General features: G+C 55.1%; 2 protein-coding genes across 16 annotated transcripts in view; one reads left to right on the top strand and one right to left on the bottom strand.

The window, feature by feature from the left end:
- CIZ1 (CDKN1A interacting zinc finger protein 1) overlaps window positions 1–8,632 on the bottom strand; it is a 15,211-nt gene extending 6,579 nt beyond the window's left edge. The window contains exons 1-10 of one of the 3 annotated variants that reach the window (XM_029919421.1): window positions 8,492–8,632; window positions 7,868–8,000; window positions 7,528–7,643; window positions 5,697–5,768; window positions 3,837–4,066; window positions 1,869–1,962; window positions 1,575–1,683; window positions 693–1,050; window positions 437–608; window positions 134–252 (exon numbers count right to left, since the gene is read on the bottom strand). In XM_029919421.1, the coding sequence (XP_029775281.1) occupies window positions 134–252; window positions 437–608; window positions 693–1,050; window positions 1,575–1,683; window positions 1,869–1,962; window positions 3,837–4,066; window positions 5,697–5,768; window positions 7,528–7,643; window positions 7,868–7,995 (1,398 nt within the window). In that variant the 5' untranslated portion in view covers window positions 7,996–8,000; window positions 8,492–8,632. Of the gene's footprint in view, window positions 1–133; window positions 253–436; window positions 1,051–1,574; window positions 1,684–1,868; window positions 1,963–3,836; window positions 4,067–5,696; window positions 5,769–7,527; window positions 7,644–7,867; window positions 8,001–8,491 lie in introns of all 3 variants that reach the window. The other 2 variants (XM_029919419.1, XM_029919420.1) reach the window with 2 other exon arrangements.
- Window positions 8,633–14,417: 5,785 nt separating this feature from the next.
- The window catches only part of DNM1 (dynamin 1), a 43,442-nt gene continuing 42,274 nt past the window's right edge, over window positions 14,418–15,585 (top strand). For 12 of the 13 annotated variants that reach the window (XR_003901783.1, XR_003901784.1, XR_003901785.1 and 9 more), the window contains exon 1: window positions 14,419–14,694. Coding sequence is in view for 10 of the 13 variants with exons in the window: in XM_029919780.1 (XP_029775640.1) it covers window positions 14,534–14,694 (161 nt within the window). In the remaining 3 variants the exon portion in view is untranslated. Of the gene's footprint in view, window positions 14,695–15,585 lie in introns of all 13 variants that reach the window. The other variant, XM_029919790.1, reaches the window with a different exon arrangement.

The following is a 15,585-nucleotide window of genomic DNA, read 5'->3' as shown; positions in this document are numbered from 1 at the left end:
ATCAAACCCAGTCTCCTCTGCCCACGACCCCGGCAGAGGGCAGCTGTCACCTTTCAGGGTGGGGAAATATGAAGGGTCCTCCCGTCCCCGGACCCCGCGGTGAGCGCGCAGCCACGGTAGCATATCTACCCACCCCTAGCATCTCTCTTGCTCTTTTTTCACATTCTCCCACATCCAGGCCGCTGGTCAACTCCTCCTGGATCTCCACACTGACCTGGGTGTCCCCTGGCTCTGGTGAGGCCTCCTCCAGGCCTAAAACGACAAAGGGGTCTGTCTCCCACCCAGGCCCAGAGCAATCGGCCCGAGAGCCATCGTTTCTACCCACAGCCGGGACCTGGAAGCCTCTGGTGGGGACAGTGCCAGGGGAAGGGCAAAGGGTCCAGGCAGAGAAAGAGCTGTCCCATCACAGGGCAGCCGGGAGCTAGTGCTTGCTTACCTGCTCCAGCATCTCTCGGATCCCGAGGTGTCTCCAGCACCGTGGAACGAACCAGAACTGGGGCTTGCTCCGATGCCGGCATGGACACCTGCGGCCGGCTCTGAGGCAGCCCCTCAGTCCGGTCACGCGGCTGCACGGGAGGCTGTCCTGGTGGCTGCTCTGGTGGCTGGACCTGAGGATATGTCTGCGTCTGTGCCTGCTTTTGCAGCTGCAGCTGCGCTTGCCCCTGGGGCTGAAAACGTGCCTGTGGCTGCACCTGTTTCGGTGGCTCTGCCTCCTTCTGCACCTGCGGCGGCGGCACCTGCTGCTGCGGCACCTGCTGCGGCACCAAGTGGTCTGGAGAGGTCTGCGTCTGTGCCTGCTTCTGCAGCCTGGGCCGCGCCTGGGTGTCCCCTGGCGGCGGCGAGGGCGGCGGCGAGGGCGGCGGCGGCTGCGGCTGCACTTGGGCCTGGATCTGCAGAACCCGCGGCTGGAATCGGGGCAGCACTCGGGCTTCCGGTGGCTCGGGCAGCAGCTCGGGTGTCTGGGTCTGCTTCGGGGCCGTGGCCCGGGCCCGAGGCTGAACCTTCTCCTGCAGCTGCCCAGGGGGCCCCTTCTCTGTGGGCAACTCCGTGCTAGGGAGGATTGAAAGAGATCTTCCAATGTCTCCCAGTTGGCCTCAGGGGCTCCTCAAAAAGGCCAAGACCCAAGAGCAGTCCTAGTTGTAGCACGTGCAAGCCGGGCATTTGGGCAAGAGCCCCTCCAGCTCTCCAGGCCTCAGCTGCACCTAAATAAATGGGGAGGATCACTCACCCCCACCTCCCATCATCTGCTATTAGTATCCACGGCTCTGCAAAGCCGCCCATCCTCTGCCCACTCTGAGGTCCCAATGCACACGTTCACCTCTCCGAACTGGCCACCTAGCCTGCCTCCAGGTGACTCAAGCCCGGTGCAGACACCGGAGAGACTCTCTGGCCTGGGGCCTTTCCAAGTAAGATGCAGAACTGGGTTTGACCTTCCTCCAAGCCAAAGGTCAAGGCCCTTTCCTTGTTCCAGCTCCCTATAAAGGGTCCTGACCGTCAGCCACACCCACCCCGTGGCCTCGCAAGAATGAGAGCACAGAACACCTAGGTCGGGACAGGTTCTCAGTATCGGTTACCTCTTTGACCTCTTAGCAGGTGGCTCCGATGCCTCACAAGACTCGGGCTCAGGTGCTAGAGTGTGTATCTCCTTAGCGATGCCATCTGGGCAGGGTGGGGAATCTTGGTCTGGAATGGAAAGCAGATGAGTGACCGCCGACGCCGTGAGCAGCACAAACTAGCTCCTCGAGATGGCGCCTGGCCGCCCCCCGCACCATGACCCCTGCCTCCCAGGTCTGCCTCCGCCACCGGCCCCGCACGCGCCTGCTCCAACCTGCGTCCCCTCCAGGGGGCCAGCAGCCTCCCTCCCTTACCTTCTGGTGTGTCTGTTCGTGACTCGACAGCTCCCTCAGACCCCTCTGGGGGGTCTGACTTGTCTTCCACGGGGGTTGTCTGAGAAGAAGAATCCTGCTTCCTTTCAGAAGCCGTTTTTGACGTCTACCAGCCAGCCCTGTAAGCGACCCCTGGCCCCAGGGCAGCTGCCACAGTCCCGCGGCGAGGAAGAGCTGCCCAGAGACCATCCCCAGCACCCCAGGAATCCTGTCTGGGCTACTTGGCTGTTAACCCAGGTCCGGGGGATACGGAGCCCCCCCGGGGGGGCCCACGGGGCCACCCCCTGACTTCCCAACCACCCTCACAAAGCAGCCAGAAGGATCCTTCTAACATGCAAACCTGATCATGTCTTTTGTCTCTCTCTGGCTGACAGCCTCCTGTGGCTCCTCCGACTCCAGACTATTCCTTCCTTACCCAAGCCCGAGCCAATCTGCGCTCTGTCCCTCACGCCCCCACCTCCAGCCAGCAGTCCCCACTCTCCCTCTTGCCCTCTCTATGTCCACACTGGCCTTCTCTCTGGTTCCCCAAAGTCCTAGGCCTCTCCTCCGCCCCAGCCCTTCACCCAGAGCCTCAAAGACACTTCTGGCGGGAAGCCCTCCTGACCCCAGAGTAGATAGACCCTTAACTCAGGCCCCCAGAGGACCCTGGGCTTCCTTTTTGTGGCCTTTTCCACAATCTGAATTAATTGGTGGGAACATTATTTGCATTAATGCCTTACCACTGCCATCACCCCCCTTCCCAGCCTAAGAGCTCCAAGGAGGGTCAGGCCAGTCACACCATCGGTACCACTGGGGCTCCTACCAGACTTACAGATGTTTGCTAAATCATGCACGGCTCCGGCTGGTCCTGGGCACTCCAGTGAGTCCAGGAGCCTGCCTTCGGCCTCTGTCCCTCCTCGTAAGCCCGAGGAACTAGCGCCGAGTGCAAACATGCACCCCCTCAGGACTCCATGCCTTTACATACTCATGCTGTGTGTGAGGGGCTGCCAGGACATTCGGGGACACGACAGTCCCAGAGAAACTATCCCCTTGCAAGTCTCCTTGACTCCTTCTGCTTATGTCAGGGAGAGCCTCCTTCTAGTGCCTTTCACCCTCTTCAAGGCCCAAGATGCTGCGGGTGCAGCTCCAGAACCTTCCGATGGCAACAGTGTAGAGTTTAGGGTACTGTAACGTTGTTTTACCTCTTACCTTTCTTTTGCTTCTGTGTATAGCAATTAATTTGGACTGTGTTTGAAATTTCAGGTAGTGACATAATGTTTCTTTGGTAAATGAATGTAACTGAGGAGGAACTCACTGATTTAAGGCTCAGCTACTGCAGTGCCCTGGCCGCAGGTGCCTGGCTTTTGAGTTCTCAAAAAGTAGCAAGCCAAATTGAGATACCCGCCAGACTTTGAAGATGCAGTACAAAAGAAAAAGGAATGCAAAATGCCGCATTCAGTTTTTAAAATATTGACCGAGATTGAAGTTACCATGTTTTTTACATATTAAACTAAAATCTGTTAGCAAAATTCATCTCACCGGTTTCCTTTTACTTTGTTAATACAATTGCTAAAGAAAGTTAAATTCCATATACGGCTTATATTTTATTTCTACAGGGCAGCTCTGGTTTACAGTGAACTGTGACAGGACACCTAAAACAAATACAGTGTTATGGGTCATTTGTATCTCTGGGTGTTTGCAAAGAGAGAAATATCAGGTAAATAATAGTACTGGTGGTGTTTGGATGTGGCAAAAGTCACATCAGAGAGTCACAGTGATGTGACTGGGAAACACTAGACAAGTGCAACTTACTAACCCCTTCCCCCTTTTTACAGATGGGGAAACTGAGGGCAAAAAGGGATGTGGCCTGCTCCAAGGCCCAGCGTGTGCCAGAGTGGATGGCGCTGGGCTGAGACCAGGTGTGACCCTCCCACGCCCCTCCCGACCTGCTGCGCCCGGGCCATCACTCACCTTGCGATTGGGGGTGGTGGAGGAGGGGGTGCGTGCCTGCTTCTGGGGAGTCCGCCCTGCAAGGTTGATCTGGGAGGGGTTTATGGGGACTCCGACAGGAGGGGGCCCCAGCAAGGACTGCCGAGTGGCCTGGGGAAAGAACTGCTGTATGTTTGGGGTGGCCAGCTGGGGGGGCGGGAGGCTGGGGCCGGTCAGGTTTGGGGTGGGCAGGTTGTAGCCACGGAGGTTACCTATGGGCAGGAAGAGGGGGAAAGAGGGATTACAACGTGGTTGGATGGTAGAGGCCAAGGTCAGGCAACGGCCCTCCAAAGCATCATGGAAATGACACAGCTAACTCTAAAAAGGAGCCTTCCCACACAAGGGCAGCCAGGAGAGGGAGATAATAGCAAAAGGCCCTCTCCCACCTTGGGCATTAATGGTGAAGGGGCCTTCGGGCTGGTTTCCTGCTCCAGCTGAGGAGGCGAGGGGCGTTGCCTTCCCCCTTTCCAGATGCTTCCCTGGTCAGCGGCTCATGCACCCCCCACAACCCCCCTCACCTGCGGGCATGCTTTAGGATACACCTTAAGGTACATGAAGGACCCAGCACAGGACCCATGGAGAGAACCAGCAAGTTGGCTGACTGGTCCCTGGAGCAATAAGACACTCTCCTACCCGCCTCCCTCTACCCCTTCATCTAAAGTCTACTGTGAACAGGCACTTGCTAAGCACTTTCCATGCACCTGTCACTCAGCCCAGCCACCAGCAGGGAAGGTATTATGATCTCTACCAATGACAAAACACAGAGTGGAGGCGCAGCTTGCCCAAGGTCTCTGCACATTTGGCCTCTGCCCCACCCCAAACCCTTCCGTAGCTCCCTGTTGCTTGGAAAGAAGCCCATTCCTCACCTTGCAGGGTCTGGCCCTGCCCCCACCCCAGGGTCTGGCCCTGCCCCCACCCCAGGCCTCCTTTATTGCCCTCCTCCCCACACACATACCCACTACATTCCATCCATGTGCTTCTCTGCATTACCTCAACAAGCCTGGTTTCCTCCCGCCTCCGGGCCTTTGCACATGCCATTCCTTCTGCCTGGGCCGTTCAGCCCCCACTACCTCCCGGTCATCCTTCAGGCATCCCTTTACATGTCTATCCTCTGAGAGGCCTTCCTACATCTTCTCCGTGTCCCCAGAGGCCCCAGGTCCCCTGTTCTAGAACCAGCTGCACAACTTCCTTGTCTGCTCCCCACTGCCCACCACCCAACCACACTGAGAACTCCCTGAGGGCAGGTGCCTCATCTAACTCAGAGGCCCAGTGCTTAGGAAGGGCTCGAGCCGTAGAAGTTCAACTCCTTGCCGCAGAGCTGGGGCCAGAAGCACAGGGCTGAAAGCACGGGTCAGGTGTGCTGTAAGAGCTAGTTCGAGCCCTAGAGCCTGTGACCTAGAGCAAATCATGTCCCTCCGCTCAGCCTCAGTTCCCTCATCTGCACAATGGGATAGTAAGAGTACCTGATTTGCTGTCTTACAAGGATTCGATGAGATATGCGAGTGTGCCTGGCAGAGAGTAAGTGTTCAATTAACACTAAAACAAATACATGTGCACATATGCGCAGAGAGCCAACCGGCTCTTAAAAACCATAAGATCAAGAGATCTAAAAGATCTAAAAGGAAAATGGACAAAGGACATGGACAAGTCACAGAAAGAAGTATGAAGGTTTAACAGACAAATATAAAACGTTTGGTTGCATTAGCACTCCAAGAAATGCAAACTAAAAGATTAATGATATAGCTTTTTGGCCAACCAGGTTAGTAAGTTGTATGCATACACACACACACACACACACACACACACACACACACACACACATATAAATAAAGCATATAATACCCAAGGTTGCCGTGGGCATCGTGAGACCCGCACTGTCAAACGTGGCTGGTGGCAATGCAAACTGGTCCAGTCCTTCAGGAAAGCAAGTTGGCAATGTTCATCAGGAGCCGTAAAACATCCATCCCCCCACCCAGTCGTCTACTTTTGGGAATCCAGTCTAAGCAAATAGTCTCAAACATGATATTCATCCCGGGGTTATTTAAAACAGGAAAAGAAAAAAAGGGAAAAAGGGAAAAAAAGGAAAAACTACATTTAGGTACGCGAGAACAAAATGAAACAGTTATTTAAAAAATCATCTCCGGGGCACCTGGGTGGCTCAGTTGGTTAAGCGTCCAATTTCGGCTCAGGTCATGGTCTCATGGTCCGTGGGTTTGAGCCCCGCGTCAGGTTCTGAGCCTGGAACCTGCTTCGGATTCTGTGTCTCCCTCTCTCTCTGCCCCTCCCCCACTCAGGCTCTGTCTCTCGCTCTCTCAAAAATAAATAAACATTTTAAAAAATGTTAATGCATCATCTTTACAGACTGTCAAATCGTCTGGTAAACGACCAAGTCCTTCTACTCTGTGGAAAAGGAACAAGATCTAGCTTTTCACTTAATCAGTAACCAACCACAATCATACACAAATTCCCAAGTTTTGTCTAGAAAAAAAGTGGGAGGGAATACACCAAAATCTTCACGGGTGTTTTCTGTTGTTGCTGTTGTTGTTTTCCTTCAGGAGGTGAGTCTGTCTGTGACAACTGGGGTTTTCTTGTCCTCTGAAAAAATATTTCTCACTTTTCTTTGAAGAGTGTGACTTTTTAAATGGGAAAGAAAAGGGGACGTATACATATATATACATTGTGGGTCCCTGTGCATGGTTTTCTGTCTCCACCTATCCATTGATCATTTGTCAGTCAACTTCAGGACCATCCCCGCCTATGTGGCAGGGTTGAAGAGTGACAGCCACATCTTCTGACCTGGCAGCTTACCCAGCAAGATTGCAGGATGGCCTAGTGTCTAAGAACGTGGCTCCGTAGCAAGACCTGGGCTCTAATCCTCCCTCTAATCCATACCTACTCCCTGTATGACCATGGGCACATGATTCCTCTCTAGGCCTCAGTTTTTTCATCTGTAAAATGGGATCATCAGGGTATCTACTCCTCTATTGTCAGCAGAGTCAAGGAATTGCGTATGTAAAGGTCTTAGCACAGTGCCCCACCCAGAAGGACCACCCAGCAGTCCACAGCTACCGTCTGGGAGGGGCTGGGTCTGAACTGCGCTGGCCCCAGGTCACTGGGCTTCTAAGATTACTCCCAAAGGGGCTGGGGTATCTGGAGCACCAACTTAGAAGGAAGAGTTGAGAGACCGCTCTGCCCATGGGGAAATTGAGACAAGGGCACCAGCTTAGTACACAGGGCTAGAGACACCCACTCAGAGATCCGGGGGGCACAGGAGGCTCAGGCCTTAATCTATGTGTGTGACCCAGGGCAAATGACTTTCCTCATCTCTGGACCTCAGCTTCCTCATCTGTCAAATGGGCCAAGGGGCCGGGGGAGTGTGAAAATAGACCTTTTCACCCATCATTTCCTCTAATCTGAATGTGAGGGAGGGGTGCTGAGGACAGCCCACAGAGTCAGCACCATGGCCAAGGGCACATCTCGGTGATCAGCATAGACCGCCGCCAGCTGAGCAACTTCGTGACTTCCACCTCCTGGAGCCTCAGGGTCATCTGCAAGCTAGGACGCTGAGGGTAGCTCTCTCCCAGAGTCAGCGTGTGGATCGAGGGGGGTGGGGATTTAGCGCAAAGTGGGGGATGCCAGGGCACCACCACTAAGATGCAGTGAGTAGCTATACCTTGCAACTGCTGCAGAAGCAAAGCTCTCTGTAGCACGGAGCCGTTGAGGAGGGAGGCGGGGCTGGTGCCCGGGAGGTTCAGAAGCTGCTGCTGCGGCTGCTGTTGGGGCAGCCCCCTGTGTGTTGGGAGGGGGGTGTCAGAGAGCTTCGGGAGAGCCGGACCCTCCCTCTCCCCTCGCCTCCATTCTCCGCCCCTCTCTACTCCCTCTTAGGGTGGGAACTGATGGCTCCCAGGACTGACACAGGGACGCCCCTGAGAGAAAGGGCTGGGAAGGGGTCTCCGCCACAGGGGTCTGAGTGGCAGGACTGAAACCTCCCACCCCTCCAGAGGGGTACTCACCTGCTGACGGCCATGGGCAGGGGGGGCTGCGGTGGGGACTGTTGGAGCAGCTGCTGGAGCTGGAGCAGCTGCTGCTGCTGGAGCTGCTGCTGCTGCAGCTGCTGGAGCTGCTGTGGCTGGTTGAACATGGTGGCTGAAGGGAGGACGCGGAGTGAGGCGGGATCCCTCTTTCCACGCCCGCCTCCCCCCTTCCGCCCATGGTCCTCAAATACCTGCCCGCGGAGCTTCACCGCTACACTCCAGTCCTGCCAAGAGCATGCCCACCTGGACCCTCATGCTTTCGGGAACCCCCGCCTCCCGCCACTTCCCCGTAAATCCTGTTGACAGTCCCTCCCTCGAATGCCCAACCCCGCCTGCCATCTATCTCCCCAACTCCCAAGGCTCCGTTCTTACCAAAATGCACTTCCACCCCCCACCCCAGCCTTTCTCGCGCCATCATGTCCCGATGCCAGCCCCTCTCCACGACAACCCCACCCTCTTCCTCGTGCCTATGTCAATAACAGAACCCCCAACCTTTCGCTTTGGCCTCTGAACAAAGTGGGAGAAAGGCTTCTCTCCCCCATTCTGTTAACCCCTTCCTCGGCAGAGCCCACCAGCCTTACACATCAAATCCTGTCACCCTACCTGCCCGCGATGCCCTCAGCTTCCATCCAAGCGGCCCCTAACCGTTCCGGGTGTCCCCCCAGCCGCGCTCGGCCCTGCACAGAACGGGCGGAGCGGCCCGAGCGCTCGGCTCCTCTGGGGCCTGGCCGCCTGGAAGGCGGCCAGTCTGCGGACCGGGCGCAGCAGCGCCCTCTGGAGGCCCGGAGGACCCGGGGGCCGCGAGCCGCGGCGCCAGATGCTGCCCTCAGCTAGCGTCCCGCTGCGGGGGCGGCACCCGCTTACCCTGCGCCTCCGCTGCGGCTGGCGCGGCTCGGGGCTGCGAGGGGGCCCTAGGCAGCGCAGACCCTCCGCCCCGCATCCTCCGCACCGGGAACCCGCGGCTCCGACCCCGAGGTCCCTCTGTCGCCCGGAGGGGTCTGTTGTCTGGTGGGGACATCGCGGGTTACTTCGAGGAGGGCCGACCCCAACCGACCTCCCCGTGGCCGCCACTGTCCGGCGATCCTGGGGCCCCGCGTGGGGCTGGAGTGGGAGGGGCCGTGTAGCCGGCTGCGGCACATTCGGGGATCGAGACTGGGAGAGAGGGTGACCAACACAGCGGACAGAAGAATTTGCCCTCAAAGAGGGTAGCGAGGTCCATCTGAAGGTGTTTATTCGATTTGACTCGGGAGGGGTTGAGGAGGGCTGAGTTCGATTATTAAAAACGGCGCTCATCCTGACCCTGAAATTGTCCTGCCCCAAGGACCCTTTAATTACGACTCGATCGCGCATCCCGACAGCCCTCTCCTTGGTCGCCACATGGAATCACTGAGCCAGACAACCCGCGGTTACTAAGTAGCGGTCCTTTTTCCCTTTTCTGTTACCTAAAGTCGTCAATACAGGTAACCGCCGGGGGCAATCCTCTTTTACATTAATCGCCAATTGTGCGCGGACACCCCGCACGGTGGCGCTAGAGGCGCGCAGATTGGAGGCCCGCCCTGCGCGCTTAGCCGCGGAGACCCAAGTGTCAACCAATCGCCGCAGTCCCGTGACAAGCCCGGTCCTAAAGCGCGGACCGGCTCCACTGCAGCCCCGGGCAGCGGCACAGGTACCTAATTCGGCCTGGATTTAGAGCCGCGAAAGTGGCTCAGCGTAACCACAGCTCTGGCAGGGGCCGGAGTCAGCAGGACGTTGCGCCCTTGGGCGGAAGGGCAGCCTGGAGCCTTTGAAGGCCTGGCCTTGAGCTTCATCCCCGGAAGGGCAGAGAGCGCTAGAGAAGGGTATGACAGCATCACATCCTGGATTAGAAACCCTCGTGAGAACCGAGACAGAGGCAATGGGGAGAGAGAAAAGGGGCCGAGTCAAGACCGCTTAGGTTTCCTCCCAGGTCCAAGTATGCCAACACCTGGTCTGGGAGAAACTGAATCGGAGCTCCACTACCTTCTGGTTAGGTGACCCAGGTCGACAGGGGAGTCCTCTCTGAGCCAGTTTCTTCTTCCCTCCCAAGGTGGGTGTGAGGAAAATATTATGTAATGCTTAGTACTGGCACTTGGCACAGTGAGTTTAGCAAGTTGCCAAAGTAAAAAACAAACAAAAAACTAAAAATAATGCTCATGCTGGTGATCCCGTGTTGATTCATCTTTCTGAAAAGCAATCTGCAAATTCTCCCTCAAGACTATTAATTAAACGTGTTCTGCCCTTTGACCTGGTAACGCCTCTTGAACAAAACTTGCCCAAGAAACTAATCAGAAACAAGACTTTCTAAAGCCAGTGGGTCATTCGTGGAAACATTACTGATAATAGCTATCTGGAAAGTAATTGACTTTAGGAAAATAGCTAGGTAAATCATAGGGTCTGCCTCTTAGACAGTGGCACACATCTAGGAGAAATTATGCTTTCGAGGACTCCTGGGTGGCTCAGTCGGTTGAGTATGGGATTTCGGCTCAGGTCATGATCTCGAGGTTCATGGGTTTAGCCTGCATTGGGCTCTGTGCTGATAGCTCAGAGCCTGGAGCTGGCTTCGAATTCTGTATTTCCCTCTCCCTCTCTCCCTCTCTCTCTCTCTCTCTCTCTCTCTCTCTCTCTCTCTCTGCCCCTCCCCTGCTCACTCCCTGTCTCTCAAAAATGAAGAAACATTAAAAAAAAAAAAAGAAATTATGCTTTCAGAACCCAAATGTCCATCAACTGATGAATAAAGATGTGGTATATGTATTCAATAGAATATTACTTGGCGATCAAAAAGAATGAAATCTTGCCATTTGCAACAACATGGATGGAACTAGAGTGTATTATGCTAGGCAAAATAAGCCAATCAGAGAAAGACAAATATCATATGATTTCACTCAGATATGGAAGTTAAGATAAAAACAGATGAATATAAGGGAAGGGAAGCAAAGATAATAAAAAACAGAGAGGGAGACAAACCGTAAGAGACTCTTAAATACGGAGAACAAACCGAGGGCTGGGGGGGTGTTAGGTAGGAGGAAGGGGTAAAGAGGGAGGGGCATTAAGGAGGACACTGGTTGGGGTGAGCACTGGGTGTTATATGTAAGTGATGAATCACTGAATCCTATTCCTGAAAATAAATAAATACATATATTTTGATTTAAAAAAGAAATTATGCTTTCAAAGGGTATGTAAACATGATATGGTGTGAAGTGAACTCAGCAGGCTACCAAACTGCATACAGAGTTACAATCCTGATTTGGGAAAAAATAAATATATGTGTGAAGTGGGGGCTTTCAGGTTTTCACTTTCCTTTTCCCTACTTTGCTGTGATGGGCGTTTGGACGACTTTTTCATGGGAAGGGAGTGAAGCCAGACAAGATAGTGGCTGATAACTCACTGGGGACCCTGTTCAGCACTAGACTCCTGTTCATCGCTTTTAACCAATACCTCGCTAGCCACACCCCCCAGTAGATGCGGTTCAGAGGTAGAAGAGAAACCTCATCTCCTTGCATCTGAAATGAAGTCTGAGGCTGTACCATCACCTGGAGGCCTCTTTCTTGCCTCTAATTCAAGCTGCACTTTTATTATGTAATAAACTCTCATGCTCATGTAGACCTATGTCCAGACCTATTCTGCTCCAGGAATCTCCCCGTCTCTTCCCAAGATGCTACCACCTAATGTGATTCTTACAGTCTTGGAATATATTTTAATGGCCCAGAGCACAAGCCCCCAACACTGTCATGCTTTACAAAAAATGTCTTGGGGCATCTGGGAGGCTCAGTTGGTTGGGCGTCCGACTTCGGCTCAGGTCATGGTCTCATGTTGGTGGGTTCGAGCCCTGTGTCGGGCTCTGTACTGACAGCTCAGAGCCTGGAGCCTGCTTCGGATTCTGTGTCTCCCTCTCTCGCTGCCCCTCCCCTGGTCACTCTCTGTCTCTCTCTCAAAATAAAATAAAGACATAAAAAAAATTTTTTTAAATGTCTTGCTGATTCCCAATCATATAACACTTTCCCCCCAGGTAAATTGTAAAATGATTTTGTTAACCCCCTCCCCCAAACCTCCCCCCCCCATATCCCAAGGTCTTTATAATAATATTTATCAGAGTTTCCCTAACTTCAATAGGAGTTGAAGGAATAGGGTATCTGGGGAAGGAACAGGAATGTCTTGGGGCTCTTGGTTCTTGTTAATCGTAGGTTGTGACCCAGCAGGTCATGAGTAGAGCCTGAGTTTCTACGTTTCCGACAAACTCCAGGTGAGGCCCAAGCGGCTGCACTGGCATCAGTGATACAGTAGTACCAGACCTACAGTATGATCCCATTTCTGTAAAAATGAAATAAAATGAATACATATGGGGAAACCCAGAGAATAAACACTATAAAAATTATAAGGGGCCCCCCGGGGTGGCTCAGTCAGTTAAGGATCCGACTCTTGATTTCAGCTCAGGTCATGATCCCAGGATGTGGGATCAAGCCCCAAATTGGGCTCTGCCCTGAGTGTGGAGTCTGCTTGAGATTCTCTCTCTCTCTCTCTCTCTCTCTCTCTCTCTCTCTCTCTCTCTCTCTCTCTCTGCCTCTGCCCCTCCCTCCCCTTCTAAAATAATACTAATAATTAAAACTATAAATAACGGTTATCTGTGGGTGGGAAGATGACCAGAAGCTTTCAAATACTCTGTAAAGTCTTTGACAGTTAAGTTTCACTACTGTAATTAGGGAAAGCGACCCAGCCCTGATGGCCCCCCTCCGCGCAGACACCTGTAAACCGCATCCCTCCCCACACTAATGGCTCCACTCCAGGCTTCCTCTCTGCCCTCTCTGGTTCTCAGAGCATCATCAAGGGGCTGGCTCTAAGCAGCTGTTGAAGATGAACATCGTGCATAGTTGGTGCTCCAGCTGCCCCGACGGCTCAAAGCGCTGGTGTAATGAAGTTCTCCTGAGCACTAGGCCAAGGCCAGGCCCTCACAGGGATCCTATTCTTTCATTATCCCCGTTACCCAGATTAGATAACTGAGGCCCAGAGACATGTAAGCACCTGAATCACACAGCTTGACTAAAGTAAAGACCAGGCTCCTGGGGTAGGGCCTGCTTAGTCTACTCTGCTTGCTCTGAACCCCGCCCCCAATCCCACACACCTAGATGTCCACGTGGGTCATTTCCTTACTTCCTTCAGGTCTCTGCTCACATTCTTACCAGAATTCTACTCTCATCACCCTAAACAAAGAGCAGCATTCCCCTGCCCCGACCCCCCCAGCTTTCTTACTTTCAAAGCACCCATCACGATCTGATGGAATCATATTCATTGGCTTATGTGTACTTGATCTGTCTTTTTTCCACATATGGGTAAGGACTTTTCCATTTTGCTCACTGCTTTATCTCTGGGCTCTAGCATAGCACCTGGCTCAGTTAATATGCACTAAATGGGTGAGTGAATGACAGTCTCTGATTCCCAGGCCACTGCCCTCCCAGCAGCGCCCCCACCCCTCGCATTCACAAACAGGGTGGCCTGCTGATGCCCAGCGGTACAGGGTAGGCTGACTGAGGTTCCTTAAATGCAGAGGTGGGTGGCTAGGCCTAGGGCCCCTGGTGTATGAAAGGGATAGATAGGGTAGGGCTGTAGGAGTCCTGGATTTCAAATCCCAGTTTTACCACCCCCCTGATGGACTGGGGCAAAATCTGGCACTCTAGGACAAGAAGTCCCAACTCTCGGAAGAAGGCCTTGCAAGGGTCAGGGCCCTTATACCTGCTATTCATTCAACCTGGCCTGCTCTCCCCTCTTGATCTGCCTGTGGCTCGCTCCTTCTGGTCATCTAGGTCTCTTCTCACTTTTCAGAGAACCACCCAACTCTTTCCAGGCCAAGTAGACCTGTGCACCCACACAGAACCTCTCTTCACATCCTGTTTATGTCTTCCATCACTATTGGTATAAACCGTTTCCACTCTATTTCATTTACCTAGTTATTCATTTACGGTCTATCTCCAGTACCCATCATAAGATCTATGAGGGTGGAGACATTGTTGGTCTTGTTTATTGCTGTATGTCTACTGCCTACACAGGGACTGGCTTTTGGTAGGTGCTCAATAAATATTTGTTGAATTAATGTTCTCTCTCCTTCTAGAAATAGGGAAACTGAAACCCAAAGGCGGGAACGGGCATGCCGCCAGGAATTAGTCTCAGAACTCAGAGTAGAAAGCATTAAGGCCAAGTGGCGCTCCGGGTCAGGATACTGTGACCTTGAAGGAGAGCCATCTCTTTTCCATGCCTCAGTCTCCTCATCTGTATGATGGAGTGAGACGGCCATGACCACTATCCGAGAAGCTCGGTACTAAGGATACACCTCACCCAATTCCAGGAAAGATACCGATTTGCAGCACCAGAGCCCCCCAGAAACGGCTCAAACGCCCCAAAAGCCGCAGATGGAGAAAACTACAATCCCCATGGTGCCGCGGGCTGCACCTGCGCACGACTGCCACCTCTCAGCGCCCTGGGCGCCCTCTGGCGGCATCCCGGCGCAGAGCTCCGCTCCACTCCCGGAGGGGCGGGGGTCCGCGGCGCAGGCAGTCGGAGCGCGCGGCTGCAGCGGCGGAGCCGGAGCTGGGAGCGGGAGCGGCGGCCGGATCGTAGCCCGCGGGGGCCGCCGCAGCCATGGGGAACCGCGGCATGGAGGATCTCATCCCGCTGGTCAACCGGCTGCAGGACGCCTTCTCCGCTATCGGCCAGAACGCGGACCTCGACCTGCCGCAGATCGCGGTGGTGGGCGGCCAGAGCGCCGGCAAGAGCTCGGTGCTCGAGAATTTCGTCGGCAGGTAGGAGCGGCGCGCCTCGGAGCGGGGACTCCCCCGGCCCGGGCCCCCGGGCCTCCGCCCCCCGCCCCGACGGCACCGCCACCTCGCAGCCCTTGGCGCTGTACCCGCAGACGGCGCGCCCCCCACCTCCAGCCAGAAGGAGGCGGCCCCCCCTCCCGAGAGCCCCTTAGGGGCAGCAGTCCCCCCCCAACCTCCGCTTGTCCGCAAACGTCGTCAAGCCACCGGCCACGGTATCACGCCCCCCTCCTCTGCCACATCCTTTAGGGAAGACGGCACTCTGCTAAGAGACCCTGGCAAAGGTCTCCCCCCCCCCCAGTAAAGGCACCAAGGGGGCCTGCATTACTCAGCGCCTCCCTTCGGCTCCCGCGTTCCCCGGAGCGGGCAGCACCCCAGGGGCAGTGCTCCCCAGCCCTGGGCTCCACGGAAGACAGCTCCCTCCCCCATGAGGAGCCCTGGGCCACGGCTAGGAACCCCCTCCCCGGCTGTGTCCCTGGGAGAGGACACGGCCCCCGGGCATCGAGGACCAGGCACAGCCTCCCCCCTCACACACACACACACACCTCTGCAGCTCCCGCCGCCATCCGTGCGCAGCGCGGCGGCGAGGGGGGGTTCGGGGGAGCTGCAGGACCAGGATGGGGGTGGTGGCGGCGGCGAGACCCATTCTGATCCTCTCGCCAGCCGCCGGCCGCTGGCTCCGCCGCCGCCCCTGGGTGGGGGGCGCCGGCACCGTCGCTCTTCCCTGGGCCTGGCAGAGGGATTGTAATGGAGGGAGAAGGCGGCGGAGGGCAGAGATGACTAAGACAGGGAGGCAGGATGGCGGGGAGGGGGGAGCCATTTGCAGAGCCTAATCCTCCTCTTGCCTCTGATCCCACAGGGCGCTGGGAGGGCCAG

This window comes from Suricata suricatta, chromosome 13 (assembly GCF_006229205.1).
Source record: "Suricata suricatta isolate VVHF042 chromosome 13, meerkat_22Aug2017_6uvM2_HiC, whole genome shotgun sequence".
Lineage (NCBI taxonomy): Eukaryota > Metazoa > Chordata > Mammalia > Carnivora > Herpestidae > Suricata > Suricata suricatta.
This window is presented reverse-complemented; position numbering and strand designations above follow the sequence as displayed.